Raw genomic sequence first — 21,647 nt, forward strand, 5'->3', positions numbered from 1 at the left:
AAGGCCATATTGCTCCAGGGATATGCGGTGGTCATTCCCTGACCTTTCCGCATCCTCCGTATTTGGTGGTGACGGGCTCGAACCCCGGTCTAAATCAAGAAGCGTGTGATACACACTGCTGCTCCTTCCCACCTGGCTACAATAGGGAGGAATGGAGGAAAAGAATTAAGGAAGGAAATGCCGACCCCATATAAACGTGGGAAGAAGGCAAAGATAAAGAAGAAGAAGATTTGCTTCAAATGTTTGTATAGTTTACCTTGAATTTATTTAAGCTGTCAACTTCTACAATGACAGATGGAAGTTTGATCCAATAACCAACCACCCGCAGGCTAAAGGCAAATTTCCACACATATCTATTCTACAACTGTCTTTCCTCAATTTAATTTATGTCCACTCAGGTGTTTAATCTGGGCAAGAGGAAGGATCTCATCAGCATTGAGCCTGCTCAAACCATTCAAGGCCTTATACACCTCAATCAGATTACCTCGCAGGTGCCTAGTCTCCAGACATTGTAATTTGCAAAAGTTAAGCCTTTCTTCATAAGAGCAACCCTTTGTTCCATACTAACCTTGTTGCCCTTCTCTGAACTTATTCTAGCAGCTCTACAGCCTTCTTAAGATGAGATCTTCAGACCTGTATACAGTACTCAAAGTGTGGTCTGACCATTGCCTTATACAAGGGGATCACCTCCTTATCCCTGCTAGAAAAGTTCCTGTATATCGTTGACAAGACACAATGAGCTACTCTTTCAGATTGTCTTCAATGCTTGAAAAATTCATATCTGACTGCACAATTAACTCCATGTCCTTTTCATTCTCTACCAACCTAAGTGTAGTTCCACACAGTTGATACGGTACTCTGGGGTTACTGTTACCCATCTGGAGGAATTCACATTTGTCAATGTTAAACTTCATTTATCACCTCTCAGCCCATCTGCTCAACTTTTTCTAGATCCTGTTCCAGTAGCTTACTGTCATTAGTGTCATTAACAACTTCGTATAGTCGGCAAACTTAAGACATTAAGACTGATATACCTTCATCAATATCATTAATAAATACAGTAAACAACAATGGATCCAACACTGATCCCTGGGGGACTCCACTAACAACATTAGTCCATGAAGAGCAGTGTCCACTAATTATTCTGTCTTCTGCCAATTAACAATTCTTTAACAGATATTTATTTAAAGTATACCCAGTATAAAATAAAATAAAATAAAATATTTCCAGAAGCTTTCGGAACTCGTGTCCCTTTCTCAACTGATAAAATTTTTAAATACGCTACAAGCAAAGTGTGGCACGTTACTCATTCGTCATTGTTGTAGCACGGACGTGTGCTGCCTTGCGCCAGTGATCATCCATCAATAAAACGGTTGTCTCCAGGATTGGATGTATACGCATGCCTTTCTGGCGATTTAATGCCTTAGGGTTGTTCATTATGTTTAGTGACTCTAGCCATAGGCGGTGGCGAAAGTGTCGCGCGTGGTCCACTATCTCAAAGTCGCGCTTGGGGTCAAGATCGTGGTTGGTAGCCCAAAAATGTTCTGCAAGCGCGGACTGGTCAGTTTCGGCAAGCCGGAAAAAAACTGACCAGTCCGCGCTTGCAGAACATTTTTGGGCTACCAACCACGATCTTGACCCCAAGCGCGACTTTGAGATAGTGGACCACGCGCGACACTTTCGCCACCGCCTATGGCTAGAGTCACTAAACATAATGAACAACCCTAAGGCATTAAATCGCCAGAAAGGCTATGCGTTATACATCCAATCCTGGAGACAACCGTTTTATTGATGGATGATCACTGGCGCAAGGCAGCACACGTCCGTGCTACAACAATGACGAATGAGTAACGTGCCACACTTTGCTTGTAGCGTATTTAAAAATTTTATCAGTTGAGAAAGGGACACGAGTTCCGAAAGCTTCTGGAAATATTTTATTTTATTTTATTTTATACTGGGTATACTTTAAATAAATATCTGTTAAACTATGGACCCCAGTACTCCAGGCCCATTTGTCACTAACAATTCTTTAATCTATTGTAGCAACTTGCCCTTAAGGCTATACTGCTCCAATTTGTACAGTAGTCTTCTGCATGCAACCATATCAAAAGCTTTTCTGAAATCCAAATATATGATATTAATAGGGTACGAGAGTAGCCTGGTTCAAGCGAAGTTTTTACTGCTTCTGGAAACAGAAGTTTTTTCTGTTTTATTAGCTTAAATTGGCATATTAACTTGTTTTCTAGAGTAGCTTTATATTCCTAGTTACGATGTTTAGTTTAAAGTTTAACTTAGATAGAGATATTGTAGGTTATTACTTAGTATTGGTAAGGGTATCCAACCCACGTGTTACAAGTTTTGCAGCCCTGCTGAACGAGAAGTTTTTTTAGCCATATTTAGCTGCTTTATTGACCAATTGTTATATTAAGTTATTTTCTATAAGTAGCTTATAGACCTAGTCAAGATCCTTGGTTTATTCTGAATTGAGACAGCGAGATTTTGGAAGTTAATTAATACTTAAGTGTCCATGGATTTACCGTTTGTAAATTGCCGCCATTGTTATACGATACAATGTTATATCCCACGTTATACGATACAACGTTTATATATATAGATAGCGTTAGCTTAGTATAGTATAGTATAGTATAGTATATTATATAATATTGTCAATTAATCTTGATAAACTTCATTGTCAATTAAATTGTACTTTTTAACTAAATACATATAATGACTTAGATTTTACAAACGTAACATAATTAATTACTACATAACTTGATACGGAAGTTATATAAACGGAACTCGTAGATAATACTCAATACTGAAAAATATATATAGTTTAGGGTTATAATTTTGTACTGAAATTGAAATTTTATTGAAATTAAATCGAAATCATGACTCAGACCAGAGCAGCAAATCAAAAGGCTCAAGCTAATGGGAGTGCTGTGGCTCAGGGGAGAACTGAGTGGGGCAGTTGCCCTCTGAATCACAGCCTTTTAAAATGCACTGCTTGTTTGATGTTTGTGGAGCAATCGGGTACGGGACATGATATTGCCATGGGGGATGTCTTTGTGTGTGCACGATGTAAGGCGTGTAAGGAAATCAGGCAACAACTCACCGTTGTTATAGGCCTATATGAGAGCTTAAAGGACAGGGTGGATGCCCACGAAGGATCTAAATTGAGGGGCCCATCAAGCTCTCAGCTGTCCACATCAATGCCAGAGCTTGCACTTGATCATCATGCTAAACAGTGACAACCCCCAAGGCAGAATGCGCTGGTCCCACAGTAACTAGTAGTTGTTGGTGACTCTATTGTCAGGGAAACGGGGAACATGGTAGTAGTAGTAGTAGTAGTAGTAGTAGTAGTAGTAGTGGCACATGATGCAAGAAAGCAAGTGTAGGAGCTTATGCAGCATCAGCCAAAAAAAAAAAAAAAAAAAAAATCACACCATTCCCTCCAAATGCCTGTCCAGTTCCTCCTTAAATTTATTTAACCTATCAACTTCCACAACGACAGATGGAAGTTTGTTCCAGCAATTAACCACCCGCTGGCTAAAGGCAAATTTCCGCACATCTATTCTACATCTGTCCATTCTTCATTTGAACTTATGTCCCCGTAGGTTGGTAATCTGAACAAGTGGAAGGATCCCATCAGAATTCAGCGTGCTCAACCCATTCAAGGCCTTATAGACCTCAATCAGATCACCACGCAGGTGCCTAGTCTCCAGCCACTGCAATGTAAAAAGGTATGTAAAAAGGATAGATGGAACAGGGCCAGCATATATCTGCCAGGGGCAAAGATTGATGACGTTGTAGAGCGGGTATCATCTTTTAAGGGCACAAAAGGTGATATTGTTGTACACGTTGGCACTAATGATATTAAGAGTAGGACACCAAGGGAATTACTTAACAAGTTCCGGTCACTGTTGAAAAAAAGCCGTGAATTAGGGTTCAATTTGAAAGTGTCTGCAATTCTGCCCAGACACAATAGGAGGGAGTACATGATGAGAGCCTTGTCAATCAATACGGCCCTGGAATGCAAGGCTCAAGGGGTAAAATTTTTTTCAGCCTGGTCTCTACCTGTTAACAAGAGAGACTGCTTCTACAGGGATGGGATACACTTAAATAGAAAGGGTGCAAGAATATTTGCTGATGCTATCGAGGCAGTGTTAGGTGAGTTGGAAAACTGCTAGCTTTGGGGGGGGGATACAAGGACTAATAGATTAACAGTAGCCACTGGCAGAAGTGAAAGTGATTCTTGCACTGCTTCTATTAGAATGAGCAGCAGCCTGGAAAACAAGATGCAGAGTATTTCAGAGACTGCTGGGAGTCATTGCAGTACAAGTAAACACATGGGTTGTGTTAGGGTAGCTAAATATAGGAACAGGTGAATGTATACTTGCGTGTAGACCAATGCTAGGAGTTTGGTAAATAAATTTGATGAATTAGAGGTATTACTCAAAACATCAAAGGCAGATATTGTTGGAATATCAGAGACGTGAGGTCACACAGATATAAGAAATGCAGAATTGGAATTTGTGGAGTACAATGTGTACAGAAAGGATAGACACGATAGGAAGGGAGGAGGGGTTATGCTATTAGTTAAGAAACACATAAAATCCAAGGAAGTGAAGCCATTCGACATCGCTGGACAGTGCAGTGTCGAGTCAGTTTGGTGTGACAAGCATTGGGAGATCAAAATTGAGAGTAGGAGTGTGCAATAGGCCTAATGACTCTGATGAGTATAATAAGAAACTGTACAGGGAAATAGAGTGGGCCAGTAAATCAGAGAGTCTTATAATTGGGGATTTTAATTTCCCAGATATTGACTGGAATTTGTGGGTTGGTCACTCACACACTAGCAAGGCTTTTGTGGATTTATTGGATGATTGTTTTCTACATCAGCATGTTCAGGAGGCAATTAGAGGGAGTAATACTCTTGATCTGATTATCAGTAGTGATTCTTCATTCATTAAGAATCTGCAGATAAAGGAATCATAAGGTGGCAGTGATCACAGTGTGCTGAAGTGGGATTTACACAAAGAGGTAAGATTTATAAATGAGATTGATGGTGGTATATCAAGCTTAATGTCCAAGTTTGCAGACGATACAAAGGTTGGCAGTGTTGCTAAGGACACTACTGACAGTACGCTGCTGCAACAGGATCTGGAAAGGTTGAGCAGATGGGCTGAGAAGTTGCAAATGAAGTTGAACATTGACAAATGTAAAGTACTACATATGGGAAACAGTAACTCCAGAGTAATGTATCAACTCTGTGGTACTACACTGACAGTGGTAGAGAATGAAAAGGACCTGGGGGTAATTGTGCAGGTAGATATAAAGTTTTCTGAGCATTGCAGACGGGCTGAAAGAGTAGCTCATGGTGTCTTGTCAATGATATCCAGGAATTTTTCTAGCAGGGATAAGGAGGTAATTATTCCCTTGTATAAGGCAATGGTCAGGAGACACCTTGAGTACTGTATACAGGTCTGGAGGCCTCATTTCAAAAAGGATGTAGAGCTGCTAGAATGAGTACACAGAAGGGCAAAAAGATTAGAGAATGGAACAAAGGGCTGCTCTTACGAAGAAAGGCTTAAGTTTTGCAAATTACGGTGTCTGGCGACTAGGCACCGGCGAGGTGATCTGATAGAGGTGTATAAAGCCTTGAATGGTTTGAGCATGCTCAATACTGATGGGATTCTTCCTCTTGCTCAGAATAATCACCTGAGAGGACATAAATTCAAATTGAGGAAAGACAGATGTAGGATAGATGTGCGGATATGTGTGTTTATCCAGTGGGTAGTTGGTTGGTGGAAGAGACTGCCATCCCTTGTTGTTGAAGTTGATAGCCTAAATAAATTTAAGGCTCAGCTGGACAGGTATTTCGAACAAACAGAGGGGTGAAATGGGAGTGGGTTTTTTTTTTTTTTTGGCTGATGATGCATAACTTGCATCATATGCCTCTATTAATGCTAATACTAATGTTAAAATTATTCTAGTATTTATAGTATCCAATAAAATGAGTCACGCAAGACTTTCCCTTAACAAACCCATGCTGTGTCCAAGCTATAACTGAAGTGTTGTCTAGATCATCCTGCAGTGCTTTTTTAACCAGTGCCTCCATTAATTTTCCCGGAACAGAAGTTAAACTAACAGGTCTGTAATTATTTGTGTCACCTTTGATCCTCCTTTGTGAATTAGGGTCACATTTGCACATATCCATTCCATGGGTACCTCCCCTGAGTTCAAGGAAGCTCTCATAATTATGGCTAAGGGTTTGCTTACTTCCTTTGCTGCCACCTTTAATATAACTGTATAGCTCCCATCCAACCAGGTGCCTTTCTTTTGATTATTTTCAACAATTTCTGCTCCACTTTGTTCTCAGTTATTACAAAATCATTTAGATCACTGCTAGAGTTTAATACACCTCTGGTATTCCTCTCCCTGAATGATGTTTTGCCCAACACATCAAAAGCTAGAAGTATAGAAAATAAATTTTATGAATTTGAAGTGGTGGTTAAGACATCAAAGGCAGATACTGTTGGGATATCAGAGACATGATGTCTCACAGAGATATAAGTAGAGCAGAATTGGAATTTGGGGAGTACAATGTGTACCCAAAGGATAGATAGAATAGGAAGGAAGGAGGGGTTATGCTGTTAGTTAAGAAACAAAAAATCTAAGGAAGTGCATCCAGTTGACCATGGTGGACAGTGCAATGTTGAGTTAGTTTGGTGTAACATAAGCATTGGGAAAGGAAAAATGAGAGTAGCAGTGTGTTATAGGCTCAATGACTCTGATGAGTAGAATGAATGACTGTACAGAGAAATAGAGTGCGCCAGTAAATCAGATTGTCTTGTAATGGGGGAATTTAACTTTTCAGATATTGACTAGAACTTATGGGTCGGTCACTTGCACACTAGCAAGGCTTTTGTGGATTTATTGGATGACTGTTTTCTTTAGCAACATGTTCGAGGGGCAACCAGAGGGGGGTGTAATACTCTTGATATGATTATCAGCAATGATTATTCATGCATTAAGAATTTGTAGATAAAGGAACAGCTAGGTGACAGTGATCAAAGTGTACTGATGTGGGTTTTACTTAAAGATGTAATTACCATCAAGGATAAAGGGAACGGTTTTCGCTTTAGTAAAGGTGACTACAGTGGTCTCACACAGTTTTTTAAATTCTGTACAGTGGGATCAATTGATGATATTAACAACCATGAATTCTAAATAGGAAGCCTTCAAGGAATTAATCTTGGAAGCTACTAGGCTTTTTATACCAACTAAGAAATACTATTCAAGATTTGGGCCTAAATTGGTTTCCGATGATCTACCGAGGCATATGGCAGGGAAGAAAAATGCATGGGATGCATATAAATTAACAGGTGTCACAGAAGCCTATGAAAGATATAAACTAAGAAGAAGGAGGTAGAACTTTTGGAACGAGTACAGAGAAGGGCAACAACATTAGCGAATGGAACAAATTCTTTCTCTTATGAAGAAAGGCTTAAGTTTTGCAAATTACAGAGACTAGGCACTTGCGAGGTGATCTGAATGAGGTGTATAAAGCCTTGAATGGTTTGTGCATGCTCAATGCGGATGGGATTCTTCCTCTTGCTCAGAATAATCACCTGAGACGGCATAAATTCAAATTGAGGAAAGACGGTTGTAGGATAGATGAGCGGAAGTTTGCCTTTAGCCAGCGGGTGGTTGATTGCTGGAACAAACTTCCATATGTCGTTGTAAAAGTTGATAGCTTAAATAGATTCAAGGCAGAACTTTGAATAAGTATTTTGCATCTACATTTACACGAGGAATTCTGTAAGAAAGGGGAGGACAAAAGTTTACTAAACTCTAACAGGGAACTAAATGATTTGTAATAACGAAGAACAAAGTGGACGAGAAATTGTTGAAGTTAAATATAAAAAAGGCGCCTTCAATATAACTGGGATGGGTGGAATCCATCCAGTTATATTGAAAGAGGCGGTGAGGGAAGTAAGCAAACTCTTAGCCATAATAATGAGAGCATCCTTAGATTCAGGGGAGGTCCCCATGGACTGGAGACGTGCAAATGTATCCACAATTCGCATAGGGGGTTCAAAGGGTGACACAAATAATCATAGACCTGTTGGTTTAACTTCTGTTCCAGGGAAAATAATGGAATCGTTAGTTAAAAAAGCATTGCAGGATCATCTAGACAAGACTGCAGTAATAGTTTAGACACAGCATGGGTTTGTTAAGGGGAGGTCTTTTTTCTGACCAATTTGATTGAATACTATGATGGACACTGCTCTTCGTGGACTAATAGTGGAGTCCCCCAGGATTCGGTGTTGGGCCTATTGTTTTGTATATTTATCAATGATATTGAAGAAGGTATAATAGGTGTATAATGAAGGTATAATGTCCAAGTATGCAGATGATACAAAGGTTGGCAGGGTTGTTAATAGCAATAATGACAGTATGCTACTGCAACAGGATTTAGATAAGTTGAGCAGATGGACTGAAAACTGGCAACTGAAGATTGATATTGACACATGCAATTTACTGCATATGGGTAGTAGTAATCCCAGAGAAAGGTATCAACTGTGTGGTACTACACTTAAAGGGTAGTGGAGAATGAAAACGTCCTGGGGGTAATTGTGCAGTCAGATACAAAGTTTTCTGAGCAATGCAGTGAAGCTGCCAGATCAGGTCATGGGGGTCTTGCCAATGATACACAGGAATAAGGAGGTGATTATCCCCTTGTATAAGGCAATGGTCAGGTCACAGCTTGAGTACTACGTACAAGTCTGAAAGCCTCATTTTAGGAAGGATGTAGAGTTGCTAGAACGAGCACAGAGATGGGCAACAAGATTGGTGAGGGGAATAAAGGGGTGCTCTTACCAAGAAAGGATTAAGTTCTGAAAATTGCAGTGTCTGGACTCTAGGCACCTGCGAGGTGATCTGATTGAGGTGTCCTTGAATGGTTTGAGCAGGCTCAAAGCTGATGGGATTCTTCTGCTTGCTCAGATTATGAACCTGAGGGGGGGCATAGATTCAAATTGAGGAAAGACAGTTATAGAATAGATGTGTGGAAATTTGCCTTTAGCCTGCAGGTAGTTGATTGCTGGAACAGACTTCCATCTGTTGTGGAAGTTGATAGCTTAAATAAATTTAAGGCTCTACTAGAGAAATGTTTGAAATGACTGGATGGGTGAACTGGGAAAGTGTTTTTTTTTTTTTTTTTTTGGCTGATGCTGTATAGGTTTGCTTTCTTGCATCATATGCCTCAACTAATGCTAATGCTAAATCGGAATAGTCACTTGCTCGGCACTATGGAAGTGTACACTTGGTGGGCTTGAACTAAAAACAGATACGGTAGTACATGAAGCTCTCTGAACAGTATAAACAGGTGGCAGGGAAGATCCATGTTGTCCTTTTGTTGATTTATCAAACACTAGCCTGTAGAGATAAACAGGTCATAATCCCAATATATAAGACAACTGTAAAATTGACTCAAGTACTGTGTACAGTATGGAGATTTCATCTAAAAAAGACATTGAGAGCCTTTTGAAAGGATCCAAAGATGGGCAACCCCCAGCATGGTGAGATCTGCAAAAGTGCAATCATATGAGGAATGGCTTTTATTGTATGGACTGCACAGCTTGACAGCCAGGCACATTATACAAGACCTAACTGAAGACTATAAAGTTCTGAGAGGTGATAGTAAAACGAATAATGGCAAAATTTTCTCTGTTATAAATTATTTCATAATATGGATCATAAATGCAAATTACAAGAAAAGAGTTTTAGACCAGACTGCAGGAAGTTTTCTTTCAGCCATAGAGTTGTTGATTTACTGGAGGGAAAGCACATAACCTATTTTCTCATCTACTTTTTTACATTTTCTTTTATATCTTTCTTTTAACTTTATTGATATTTTTGATTTATTTATTATTATTTTGATTCTCCTCTCATTATTTAATTTTGCCTTATTGCGATTTATGCACATGCATAAACTACAATAAGACAAAAAAGTGAAAACACAGACTAAAACACCGATTACAATAAATAGTTTTTTCTACATATGTCTGATCAAGACTTCATAAAAGTTATGTGCTCCTTGAGTATTAGTGCATAATGGCCTTCAGCTGTAAAACCTCCAATAACAACAACAACAGCTCCTTGAGTACACACTGCTTGAGTAGACTGGGGTTCAAGTTATGACTGCCAACCCACACTGGACCAGCATGGCAGATTATGGTCCATTCCCTCAATATGACTTGTTGTGGAGGTTGCCATCATGCAGTGGATTGACAATGGCTGCAGATTTATTTTTAATTTTTATTCATGATGTATATGTATACATGATGAATATTATATATCAATAAATTTTATATAAACAAATATTGTTTTGTCAACAAAACTGATAAATGAAAACAACCTAATAAGAAGCTGTTCACTTCCTTCAGAAGTGAAACTCAGCAAGCTTAACTTTTTCTTTCTTTTTTTTTTTTTTTTTTTGTAAAACTACATCTTGAAATAGTTCATAATTTGAGTACTGAACTTTAATTAGTTCACTATTTTTAAGAACTTTCCCAGTACTGATACTTATATCTGAACAGTTTTGAAGCTGACTGATATGTAAAACTATAGCTCCATATTTTGCCACTAAAATGTCTAATCTGACTAGCAATTATTTTCAAAATTCTTTCAACGGCTGGGGAAAAAACCCACAGGCCATATGCAAGCACTAATAACTCAATGTCACCTGAAAAACAGTCACTGGTTGTAACAGATAGGTGGTCACCACACAACAAAATTGCAATGAAAATACAGAAATTTTGTTAGGGAGCAACAGAAGTGGTTAGTTGGTCACTATATTAGTTGCCTTATTTCATTATGATGCAGTGGCTGCTGAGGCACTGTGCACCAATTCCATGGTCACTACAGAGCAATGGTCATTTTGACAGGTTTCACTATACATGATCATTGTATCCATGCTTTTGCAATTCTCTAATATATATGTCAGCATAACAGTGCAATGTTCAATGTTAAAAATTTGGGGAGACTGATAATAGATATCAAAAATCAACTTACCTTCATAGCTGTTGCTAAAGGTGCAATGTAAGCTAATCCAAGTCCCATACAAGAGAACAGACCATATGTTGCAGCAACAGCAACAAGCCCCTTTTGTATGGTTATATATGTTAACATTATGCTCCCACTAGAATTAGATAAAAAAATGGGGAAAGAAAGATGTGATAACAAAAGAGCTAAATAAATAAAAATAAGTATGTGCATGTGGCACCTTTAGCTATTGCTAAACATAAAATGAAAGCTAATCCTAGTCCCATACAAGCAAACATATATATTACAGCAACAAGTTCCTTTTGAATGGTTATACATGTTAGCATTATGCTGCCACTAGAATACGATAAAACAGCTTAGTCAATGCATTATCTTTCAGGCATATTAACAAAATATAATAATTCATAAGTTATAACAAAAAAAAAGTAAAAAGCAATGACTTTTATGAATGAACAAAGAACATTTTCTTTTTGCACATCTTCTGCTATCTAGTCAGTGAAAAACCCAGCACATGGTGAATAACATAATATCTAGTATTTCAGCTACAATATATGGGGGTATACAGATAAGCAGGCTATGTAATATATATGAAAAAAATAAATAAAGGCACTTCCTGGCTTACGTAATACTAGACTTATGGAACTTCGACTTTACATAAGTTTTTGCCAGCTGGTGCAAACTTAAAAAAATCGTGGAAATGTATTTTGCATCCCGTAGGAATAACTGGAGTAATGTGAACCCAATAACACATTGGGTTTTTTTTTGGTAATTCATTCCAAGACCTCGGAAGTTGAAATTTTCGCTATATAACTAAGCTATTTATCTCTCTAAAAGGTCATTTTTATAATGGAAATTGCACTACACTTTCATCATTATCATATGATCCGTTATAAGAATCAATTTTGAATGCCTTTGTGATATTTTTCTAAAACACATTTCTAGAGGTCACTACCATAAAACAATAAAAACAATTTGCACTTTTGGGTTTATTGGGCTTTTCTGTTAGCGCAATTTATTATAAATGGGTAGTAAACTTGATCTTATTGCATTTGCGATAATACCAATAACTGGAATTGTGTGGGTTTTTATGTTACAGTATTATCCCTTCACCGAAATCTTCAATCATATAAAAAACAAATAAATTTTCGTAATCTTCTCCTCTTCATTCCTATTTACTTAAGATTGCAATGGTGAAGGGAAAGGGACCAACAGAAAGTGAAAGTGCTGGCAGTGCTAGGAAGTGAAACAAAATTGATTTAGAAATGAAGATGATTAATCAACATCTATTGAACGGAATTAGGTCTCATTGCTTCAACAGTGAATACTATTTTAAGGGACAGTGCACATATAAAACAACATGTCAAAGGATCAATGCATTTAAGATCAACAGTGATCACAAAACAGTGTTCAGGTGCTATATTGAAGGTGAAAAAGCTATTCATTAGCATTAGCATTAGTAAAGGCATATGATACAAGGAAGCAAGCTTATGCAGCATCAGCCAAAAAAAAAAAAAAAAAAAAAACACGCTCCCATTTCACCCCTCCATTCATTCCAAGTACCTGTCCAGCTCAGCCTTAAATTTATTTAGGCTATCAACTTCCACAACAAAGGATATAAGTCTGTTCCATTAATGATACGGATGGAAAATCATATTCAGAAGCAAGTGCCCCTAAGTCCAATGGCCATTCAAGCAAAAGCAACAAGTATTTATGAAGATATTAAGGATAAGTACGGCAAACCCCAAGCCAAGTTTGTGGCAAGAAATGGTGGTTTAATAGGTTCAAGCATCGTGCTAGTTTCCAAAACATTAAAGTATGTGGTGAAGTCACCAGTGCCGATTCTGCAGCTGCAGAGATTTTGTGATGTGTTGGAAAAAACCCCTTCTAAATCTCAATTCTGGCAATGATGCTGAAAAGGTAAAACTTGCTGATGTTATGCCTGTCTCCTCTCTCTTTTTGTAATTTTATAATTTTGAAATTTTTGTAATTGTGTACACTTTTGTTATTTTTCCTGCGATGAGATAAAAAAATTGAATAAATAATTCTATTTACATGTTCGTCGAACTTTTCTTTTTTGCTTCAATCAAATTCAGTGCACATAGTTGCAAGTGCTGCATAAGCATTTAGGGAAAATCTGACTTACTTAAGAGTTCTGCGGAGCGCAACCCTTACGTAAGTCGGGGAGTGGCTGTAATAATTATCACATTTCCATTGGTAAAATTTTAATGAAATTTTGGAGCATTCAACAAATTGCCATTATAAGACAAGTCAAATTGTCTTATAATGGAGGAATTTAACTTTCCAGATTTCGACTGCAACATGTGGATTTGTCACAAACAGTAGCAAGGACATTGTGGATTTCTTGGATTTTGCTGTGGTTTTCCACACCAGCAAGTTAGAGAGACAATGAGAGAAAGCAATACTCTTGCTCTGATTATCAACAGTGACTCTTCATGCATTTAAAACTGGAGATAAAAGACCCACTAGGTTGCAGTGATCACAGTGAAGTGATGTTAGATTTACTTATACTTATGATGTTAACTACTGTCAAGGGCAAAGTCTATGCAGTGGAACCAACTGATGATGTTACCAACAGCAAATTCTAAATGGGGAGAACCACTCAGGAAAGTAACTGTAGAAGCTACTAGATTTTTTATACCAACTAAGAGATGCAATTCAAGGTAGAAACCAAAATGGATGCCAAATGATTGATGAAACTTGTGGCAGAGAAGAAAAACACATAGAATCTAGATTTTTGTAATAACCACTCTTATACCACATGAATATTAAGATAGTTTTTCAGGGCTGGCGGAACACAGTTAGCCTGGTAAGCAAGCATAGGGATGCCAACATCTGAGGGCACCGGAATTCAAAATTTTTATTATAAATATTTAATGAAAGCATCTCAAGGGTGCCAAATACATTTCTGCCTAAGGGTATCAAAAACCCTAGGGCTGTGTCTATAGTTTATTTAACTATTAACTAAATTGCTATATATTATGGTAACCGAACATGCAGTTGGAATTGAGACATTCAGCAAGCAGGAGGCTGGCAACAACCTATGTATGGTCTCAGGACAGGTTCTGGCAAGGTTCTCGATAAGTTACCTTAATGTAAACTGATTTAGTTAATAGCTAAATAAACTATCTTAATATTCACGTGGAATAACAGTGGTCATTATAGAAATCTATAATCCATGAAAAACCACCATGTAATGTCCTTCTCCAACTAAACTAAAACACATGGAATGCATATAAATTATCAGGCAATAGAGAAGCTGACAGTGAAATAAGCTAGTCTGCAATCAAGTCATAAGACAAATTATGAGAAGTTTCTACAAAGAAAAGAAGCAAAAACTTCCTTATGTAAGCTGCTTCACATAAAGAAGTCTTTGCTGAATTCATCCATTAGATATGAATATATCTAATGGATGAATCCGATGGTATTCTCCACCTTGTCGGAGTTGGGGGGGGCTTGCGTGTCCCGATGACCCGGAGAGCTAAGTCGGCGGTAGCTTAGCTACTGGTAGGGCCTCCGAAGCCGGACAGGTCAAAGGGGAGGGGCCAGACTAAGAGAGATACCCCAGCCCTCCAGGTTGGGGATTGCTGCAACAGGCTAGCTCCTCATTCAGTGTAAAAAATACACAAATGCTAAACGACCTACAAGTAAAAATGAAAATGGACTGCACTTTAGGGAACGACTCGGCAAACGGAAAAGGACTATGATTTTGGGATGCTGGAATATTCAAGGCCTTTCAACTAAAAGAAACTTTCTTTTGGATGAACTGCAAAAATTCAAGTTAGACATCATCGTGTTATCAGAGACAAAGAAAAAGGGATGTGGAGAGGAAATAATGTGAGAATACTACCATTTTTGGAGTGGAGTTGATAAGAGTGAAAGAGCAAGAGCAGGAATTTCTATTGCTGTTAAAAAGAAATTGAGAATTGGCAATGTATTAATGAAAGAATGATCTCACTGGAACTGAAAATATACGGGAGAGAAATATGTATTTTGGGAATATATGCCCCAACTAATGACACAGCCGATACCTTGAAGGATGAATTTTGGGAGGATCTGAGAGAACTAACAAAAAAAAAATTCCTAAGAACAAAGAGATATTTCTAATGGGAGATTTCAATGCAAGAGTAGGAACTGAACAAAATAGCAAAGTTATTGGAAGATTTGGAGAGAAAGAGATGAATGACAACGGAGATAGACTATGCAATCTTTGTGAACAGTTCGCCTTGAGAATAAACAACACATTTTTCCAACACAAGGATATCCATAAATATACTTGGTCACAGGAGACAAGACAAATTAGATCAGTTATAGATTACATTATTTCAAAACATTCAGGGACATATGTATTGAAAGATGTCAGAGTTTATAGAGGAGCTGAATGTGGATCTGACCATTTTCTTATTAAAACAACACTGAGATGAAACTGAATTAAGAAAATATGTGTGGACAACCAACAATGCAGAGAAGGAGAAATGCTACAAGTGGATCAATTTAACATTGACCTACTCCAGGATGACAGCATTAGAAACAACTTCACCCAAAGACTGGATGCTGCAATTTACATAGAGATAAAAGGTAATACTGAAGAAATCTACGAATATTTAAAAAATACTGTTAAAAAAATAGCTCATGAAATCCTAGGCAAAAAGAAGAGCCAAGGACCAAAAAAGACCTGGATTACAGAGAAAGTAAGAGCTGCTGTAGAGGAAAAGAAACTTGCATATCAGAAATGGCTGGGTGATAGGAATGATGCATATAGGAACATTATGTTGAAAAAAAGAAAATAGCCAATCGGTTGGTAGTAGAAGCGAAAAATGAAGAATGGGAAAGGAAATGCGCAACTATTAATAGCAAATTGGGCTTCAAGCAATCAGCGGAATCGTGGAAGGTCCTTAAAGATTTGAGAAAACAGAATAAACACAATGCTGGTTTGCAATTAATACGTTTGAAAGACTGGATGGAGTACTATGAAGGACTTTTAAAAGAAGACCAGGAAGAGTTCAAGACGATGGAGGATTTTGGTGTAGAAGACTCAGGTTTAAAAGTTTCTGTTAGGGAAGTGGAACTCCTGCTAAAGGAAGGAAGGAATTGCAAATCACCTGGACCTGGAGGAGTTTACATGGAACTTCTGAAATATGGAGGAAGAGGAGTGGCTATTCTGATACAAAAACTGTTTAAATATTATATTGAGAGGAGAAGAAATACCAAAAGAAATGATAACAGGATATATTACATCAATTTATAAGAAGGGCGATCAGAAAAGCTGTTCAAATTACAGAGGAATATGCTTTCTGAACCCTCTGTTAAAGATCCTTGGAAAATGGATCAGGAACCATTTAGAAGCCCGAATCAAGGTATCAGAAAAACAAAGAGGTTTTTCAGCTGGGAGGTCATATCTCAACAGTACGACAGATCCTTGAAAAATGCCAATCAAAAGGAAAAAAAATCTTTATGATTTTCATTGACCTTGAAAAGGCATATGACAGTGTTCCAAGAAAACTCTTATGGGAAGCACCGAAAGAGGCAAATATTGATGGACAACTGATTAACATTATTAAGGCAATTTACAGGAATAATCGATGCAAAATTAAAGTGGGATCAGCTTTGTCAACTGAATTCCACACTTCAAAAGGCTTATTACAAGGCAATCAAGGATCAAGGGTTGTTGCATGTCACAAACACTTTTCAAAATTTATATCGACATCTGCCTAGGATCCTGGTCAAAAAAATGTGATAAAATAAAATGGGATTGCCGATTAATAAGAACACCTATATTCACAATTTACTTTTTGCAGCTGATCAGGTGGTAACAGCACAATACTTAGAAGATGCAAAGTATGCATGTCGTCAATTGTTTGAGGAATATAAACAATGGGGTCTAAAAATCAATTTTAGCAAGACTGAAATGTTGTCTTCAGGGCCAGGACACGTTCTAAATATTGCAGGTTTTAAAATCAAACAAGTCGATAAATTCAAATATTTGGGATCAATCTTACAAAGTGATGGATCATCCCAAGCAGAGATCAATTAAAGAATTACAACGGCAGAAAGGCTATTGGCATGTTAAACTCTGTTCTGTGGAGCAAAAATATTCTAAATAAAACAAAGAAACTTATATTTTAAACGATTGTACAAAGTCTTCTATTGTATGGAGCATTGAATAGGTGAGCGGAAAACAAATTGCTCTCCACAGAAATGGATTTTTGGAGATGCTCAGCAGGAACTTCTAGAAGTTGTTGTTTGGTTTTTAGGAGCATTAGCAACTAAGGCCATATTGCTCCAGGATATGCGGTGGTCATTCCTTAACCTTTCCGCATCCTCCGTATTTGGTGGTGACGGGCTCGAACGCCGGTCTAATCAAGAAGCGTGTGCTACGCACTGCTGCTCCTTCCCACCTGGCTACGGAGGCGCCACTTCTAGAAGAGACAGAAAATGGAATGAAGACATAAGGGAAAAAATGGAAGTGAAAAAGACTATTATTGACACCATCAAAGAAAAGCATCTAACATGGTATGGACATGTAAAACGGATGCAAGAAAACAGATATCCAAAGGCTATCCTGGAATGGATACCTCCTGGAAGAAGGAGAAGAGGAAGATCTAGGAGGACATGGATGGATGGAGTATGGGAGTGCATGACAGCTCGAGGCTTAACCGACCAAGACACCTTGAACCACACTTTATGGCGGGAAAAAATTCCTAACAAGAAATAACTTGTAGGCTGAAGAAACTCATTGTAAATGGAAACACTCCTCTTGAAGAAGAAGATATGAATATATTAATTGTTGATAGTTCTGCTCGTGTTTCTAACAAACTGAATAAGTATTTTGCATCTATATTCACACATGAGAAATTTTTTAGGGATAGGGATACCAAAAGTGAGTCAAAGTGAGTTCTGGAGGGGGGGGGGGGCTGAATGATTGTGATAACTGAGAAGAAAGTGGAGGAGAAATTGTTGAAGCTAAACAGAAAAAAGGCACTGGATAGGAGCTATCCAGTTATATTAAAAGAGGCCATCAAAGAGGTAAGTAAACCTTTAGCAATGATTAAGAGGGCATCCCTAGTTTCAGTGGAGGTTGCCATGAATTGAAGTTGTGCAAATGTATCCCCAATTCACAAAGGGGGGGTCAAAGGGAGACAAGTAATTACAGACCTGCTAGCTTGACTTCTAGCTAGGCCCTCACCTCACTATTATGTATGGGTTGTTGTTGTTGTTTGGTTTTTAGGAGCATTAGCAACTAAGGCCATATTGCTCCGGGATATGTGGTGGTCATTCCCTGACCTTTCTACATCCTCCGTATTTAGTGGTCATGGGCTCGAACCCCGGTCTAATCAAGAAGCGTGTGCTATGCACTGCTGCTCCTGCCCACCCGGCTACAGAGGCGCCTACTATGTATGGGAATCATGATGACAGAGTACCTGGGTAATGAATTTTCTTTCCTTCCTTCCTTCATGTTTTTAACCTTCTAATCTTCTTTTTTTTTCCATGTCTCTCGCAATTAAGAAACCAGGAATGAGAGAAATGTCCCCTTTCCTGTGTTTTTTTACCAATGTTATGTAAAAGTATCACCCTGTGTAAATTTTAACTTAGTTCTTCATTCTTCCCCAACCCCCTACACTTGTTAATGCTATTCATAGTCCACCCAGAATCAATTCATTTTTTTTCCCAGTACAGTAAAAACTGTGGATTCAATTTTCCTGTACCCAGCCCACCCCACTAAAGTGATGCCAATCAACATTGATATGCCCATTTGAGGAGTGGTGAAAGTTTTCCATAAGTTTGATAATAATTATCTTTCATTCAAAAGTCATGTTCATTTGTTGTTCCTGTAACTATTAGTAAGTCTCATATTTGTGGCCTATACCTACGGTGACCATACGTCCTTTATTTCAGGAAGCTATCCTTTAGATTTATTTATTTTTCAAAAACCCACTTTTGTCCTTTATTTTTGGGTAGTCATTTAACTTTCATTGTACGAATGGGACCACTTAATACATGGTCTGATTGCACAAAATCCTTTTCTAATACTTGCTTCTTATAATGTCTTGGTTCACTTAAATTGCGTTAGTGTTTTTTATTATTACGCGAGTGTTTCAGGGAAGACCTGATATAGCGAGTATACTTTGCAAGGAAAAGGCTTGCACAGTGTACAGGTATTATTAATTTTGCACTATTTATCTGCTGCTGAAAATATCTCTTCTGCTTTTGCTATTGTAAAAAGTACATGCAAAGCTTAAACAATTAGGATTTGGGGTAATAGTGCTGCTAATGTATAATTAGGTACTTTTGGAATGTGATACTATTATCACAAGATTTGGTTAAATTAATTTTTATTTTTCAGCACCTAAAAGAAAATGTGTTTTCAATGAAATGTTGCAGGAAGTTTAATTTCATTAAAAAAGCTAGTATGGAGAGCGATGTCAGGTGTGAGAAATGTTCGGTAATTTTAGTATCAGAAATAGTGGCAAAGCAGCAATTGCACAGCATTTACAGACAAAAAAACACAAAGAAGCTGATGTTAGGGCTTCATCAAGTAAACTGATAACCTCATTATTCAGAAACAAAACTTTTGAAGACAAAGTGAAACACTTTGCCCTTAAAGAAGCAAATTTGTGTTATTACTCAGTGCAACATAACCATTCATTTCCTTCAAATGACTGCACTTCAAAATTAATGAAAAAGTGTTTTGATGAAAAGTATTCTTGTGTTAGGACAAAAACGGAAGTAATTGTTCAAAATGTTTTTGGTCCATACTCTGTTATTTTAGAATGTGATTGATTTTAGAATGTGATTGATTTCAAAGCTGATTTACCTAAAGTAAATTATGTTACCATTTATTCAAACTGTTCTAATCATGGTAATATAAAGTTGTGCTTGATTTTTGTAAGGAACTTTTTACCAAACTAAGGTGTTCAAGTTAAGGTTTTGTGTGTAAAGCAACTACCAAGTAAAAATTCTGTAATAATAACAGCTTGCATCAACGAATCACTGGATAGATATGAAACTATTGGAAAATTAATTGTTTTATGTATTGTCTGCCAACATTACCATTTCAATTTCAGATGTAGGATGTAGTTAATTAATATAATTTTTTTGTAAGTCAACTGATTTTTTTTATTTCATTAAATTTTAAATTTAGCAATTATTTTTTTTGTTTGTTTTTCTCCAAGGCCACAGTAGTAGGTTCAGAAATTAATTACAACATTAAATTAAATAAAAAAACACTGTTATACCATGTGACAATTTGCTACTAGATGTTTACTGAGTGTTGGCAAATCAAACTGCACTTATTATTATACACTGGCTGTTTAAGGTTTTGCCGAACTCTGTGTTCAGGCCTCTGGGAGGCCTTTGTAACAAATTACAAAAAAAAAGTAGTGTAACTAGAAAAAATTGGACCCCAATGCAAAGTTTAGTGTGGGCCCCCCCTGAAAATATTTGTTTTGGTTATAGTGACCAGATCCTTAGTATTCTAATGCGGCACATCGATTTTACAATGCCCCCTATAAACAATATACACATATATTTATAAAATTTTTTGTATACAAAAAAATATTCACATACAAAATATAAATTAAATAAATATACTTCTTTGAACTAAACTAATAAAATAAAATATCACACTTCTTAAAAAAACAAAAAAAACATAGCCTATATTTGTTTTATTTCACAGAAATACCTATATTAGCATTAGTAGAGGCATATGATGCAAGAAACCAAGCTTATGCAGCATCAGCCAAAATAAAAAAAAAAAAAAAAAAAAGCACCCTCCGTTCGTTCCAAATGCATGTCCAGCTCAGCCTTAACCTTATTTAGACTATTAGCTTCCACAACAAAAGGTGGAAGCCTGTTCCACCAATCAACTACCCACTGGCTAAAGGCAAATTTCTGTACCTCTATTCTACAACTATCTTTCCTCCATTTCCTCCACTGTGCCCTCTGAGGTACTTAATTTGAACAAGAGGAAGAATCCCATCAGCATTCAGCTTGCTCAAGCCATTCAAGGCCTTATACACCAATCAGATCACCTCCAGGTGCTTACTTTCCAGGCACTGCAATTTTCAGAACTTAAGCCTTTCTTGGTAAGAGCCCCAATTTGTTCCCCAATCCTGTTGCCCTTCTTTGTACTCATTCTAGCAACCCTACATCTTTCCTAAAATTAGGTCTTCAGACCTGTATACAGTACTCTAGGTGTGGTCTGACCATTGCCTTGTATAACTGGATAATCACCTCCCTGTCCCTGCTAGAAAAAATTCCTATATATCATTGACAAGACTCCATGACCTCCCTGGCAGCACATCTGCACTGCTCAGCGAACTTCATGTTTGACTGCACAATTACCCCCAGGTCTTTTTCACTTTCCACTTCCATGACACAGTTGTTGCGTTTCGCTTTGCTTATTGCTACCCATATGCAGTACTTTGCATTTGTCAATATTAAACTTCAGTAGCCACTTCTCAGCCCATTTTCTCAACTTATCTAGATCCAGTTGGAGTAGCATACTGTCTTTACTGTTGTTAACAACCCTGCCAACCTTTGTATCATCTGCAAAC

General features: G+C 37.6%; 1 protein-coding gene across 8 annotated transcripts in view; it reads right to left on the bottom strand.

Annotated features, from left to right (window-relative positions):
• LOC150091129 (apicoplast pyruvate carrier 1-like) overlaps positions 1-21,647 on the bottom strand; it is a 245,677-nt gene that overhangs the window by 153,635 nt on the left and 70,395 nt on the right. For all 8 annotated transcript variants that reach the window (XM_090382146.1, XM_090382137.1, XM_090382127.1 and 5 more), the window contains one exon: positions 11,083-11,209. In XM_090382146.1, coding sequence (XP_090238272.1) covers positions 11,083-11,209 — 127 coding nt within the window. The remainder of the gene's footprint in view (positions 1-11,082; positions 11,210-21,647) is intronic.

This window comes from Mastigoproctus giganteus, chromosome 1 (genome assembly GCF_048544385.1).
Source record: "Mastigoproctus giganteus isolate SK-2022 chromosome 1, ASM4854438v1, whole genome shotgun sequence".
Lineage (NCBI taxonomy): Eukaryota > Metazoa > Arthropoda > Arachnida > Uropygi > Thelyphonidae > Mastigoproctus > Mastigoproctus giganteus.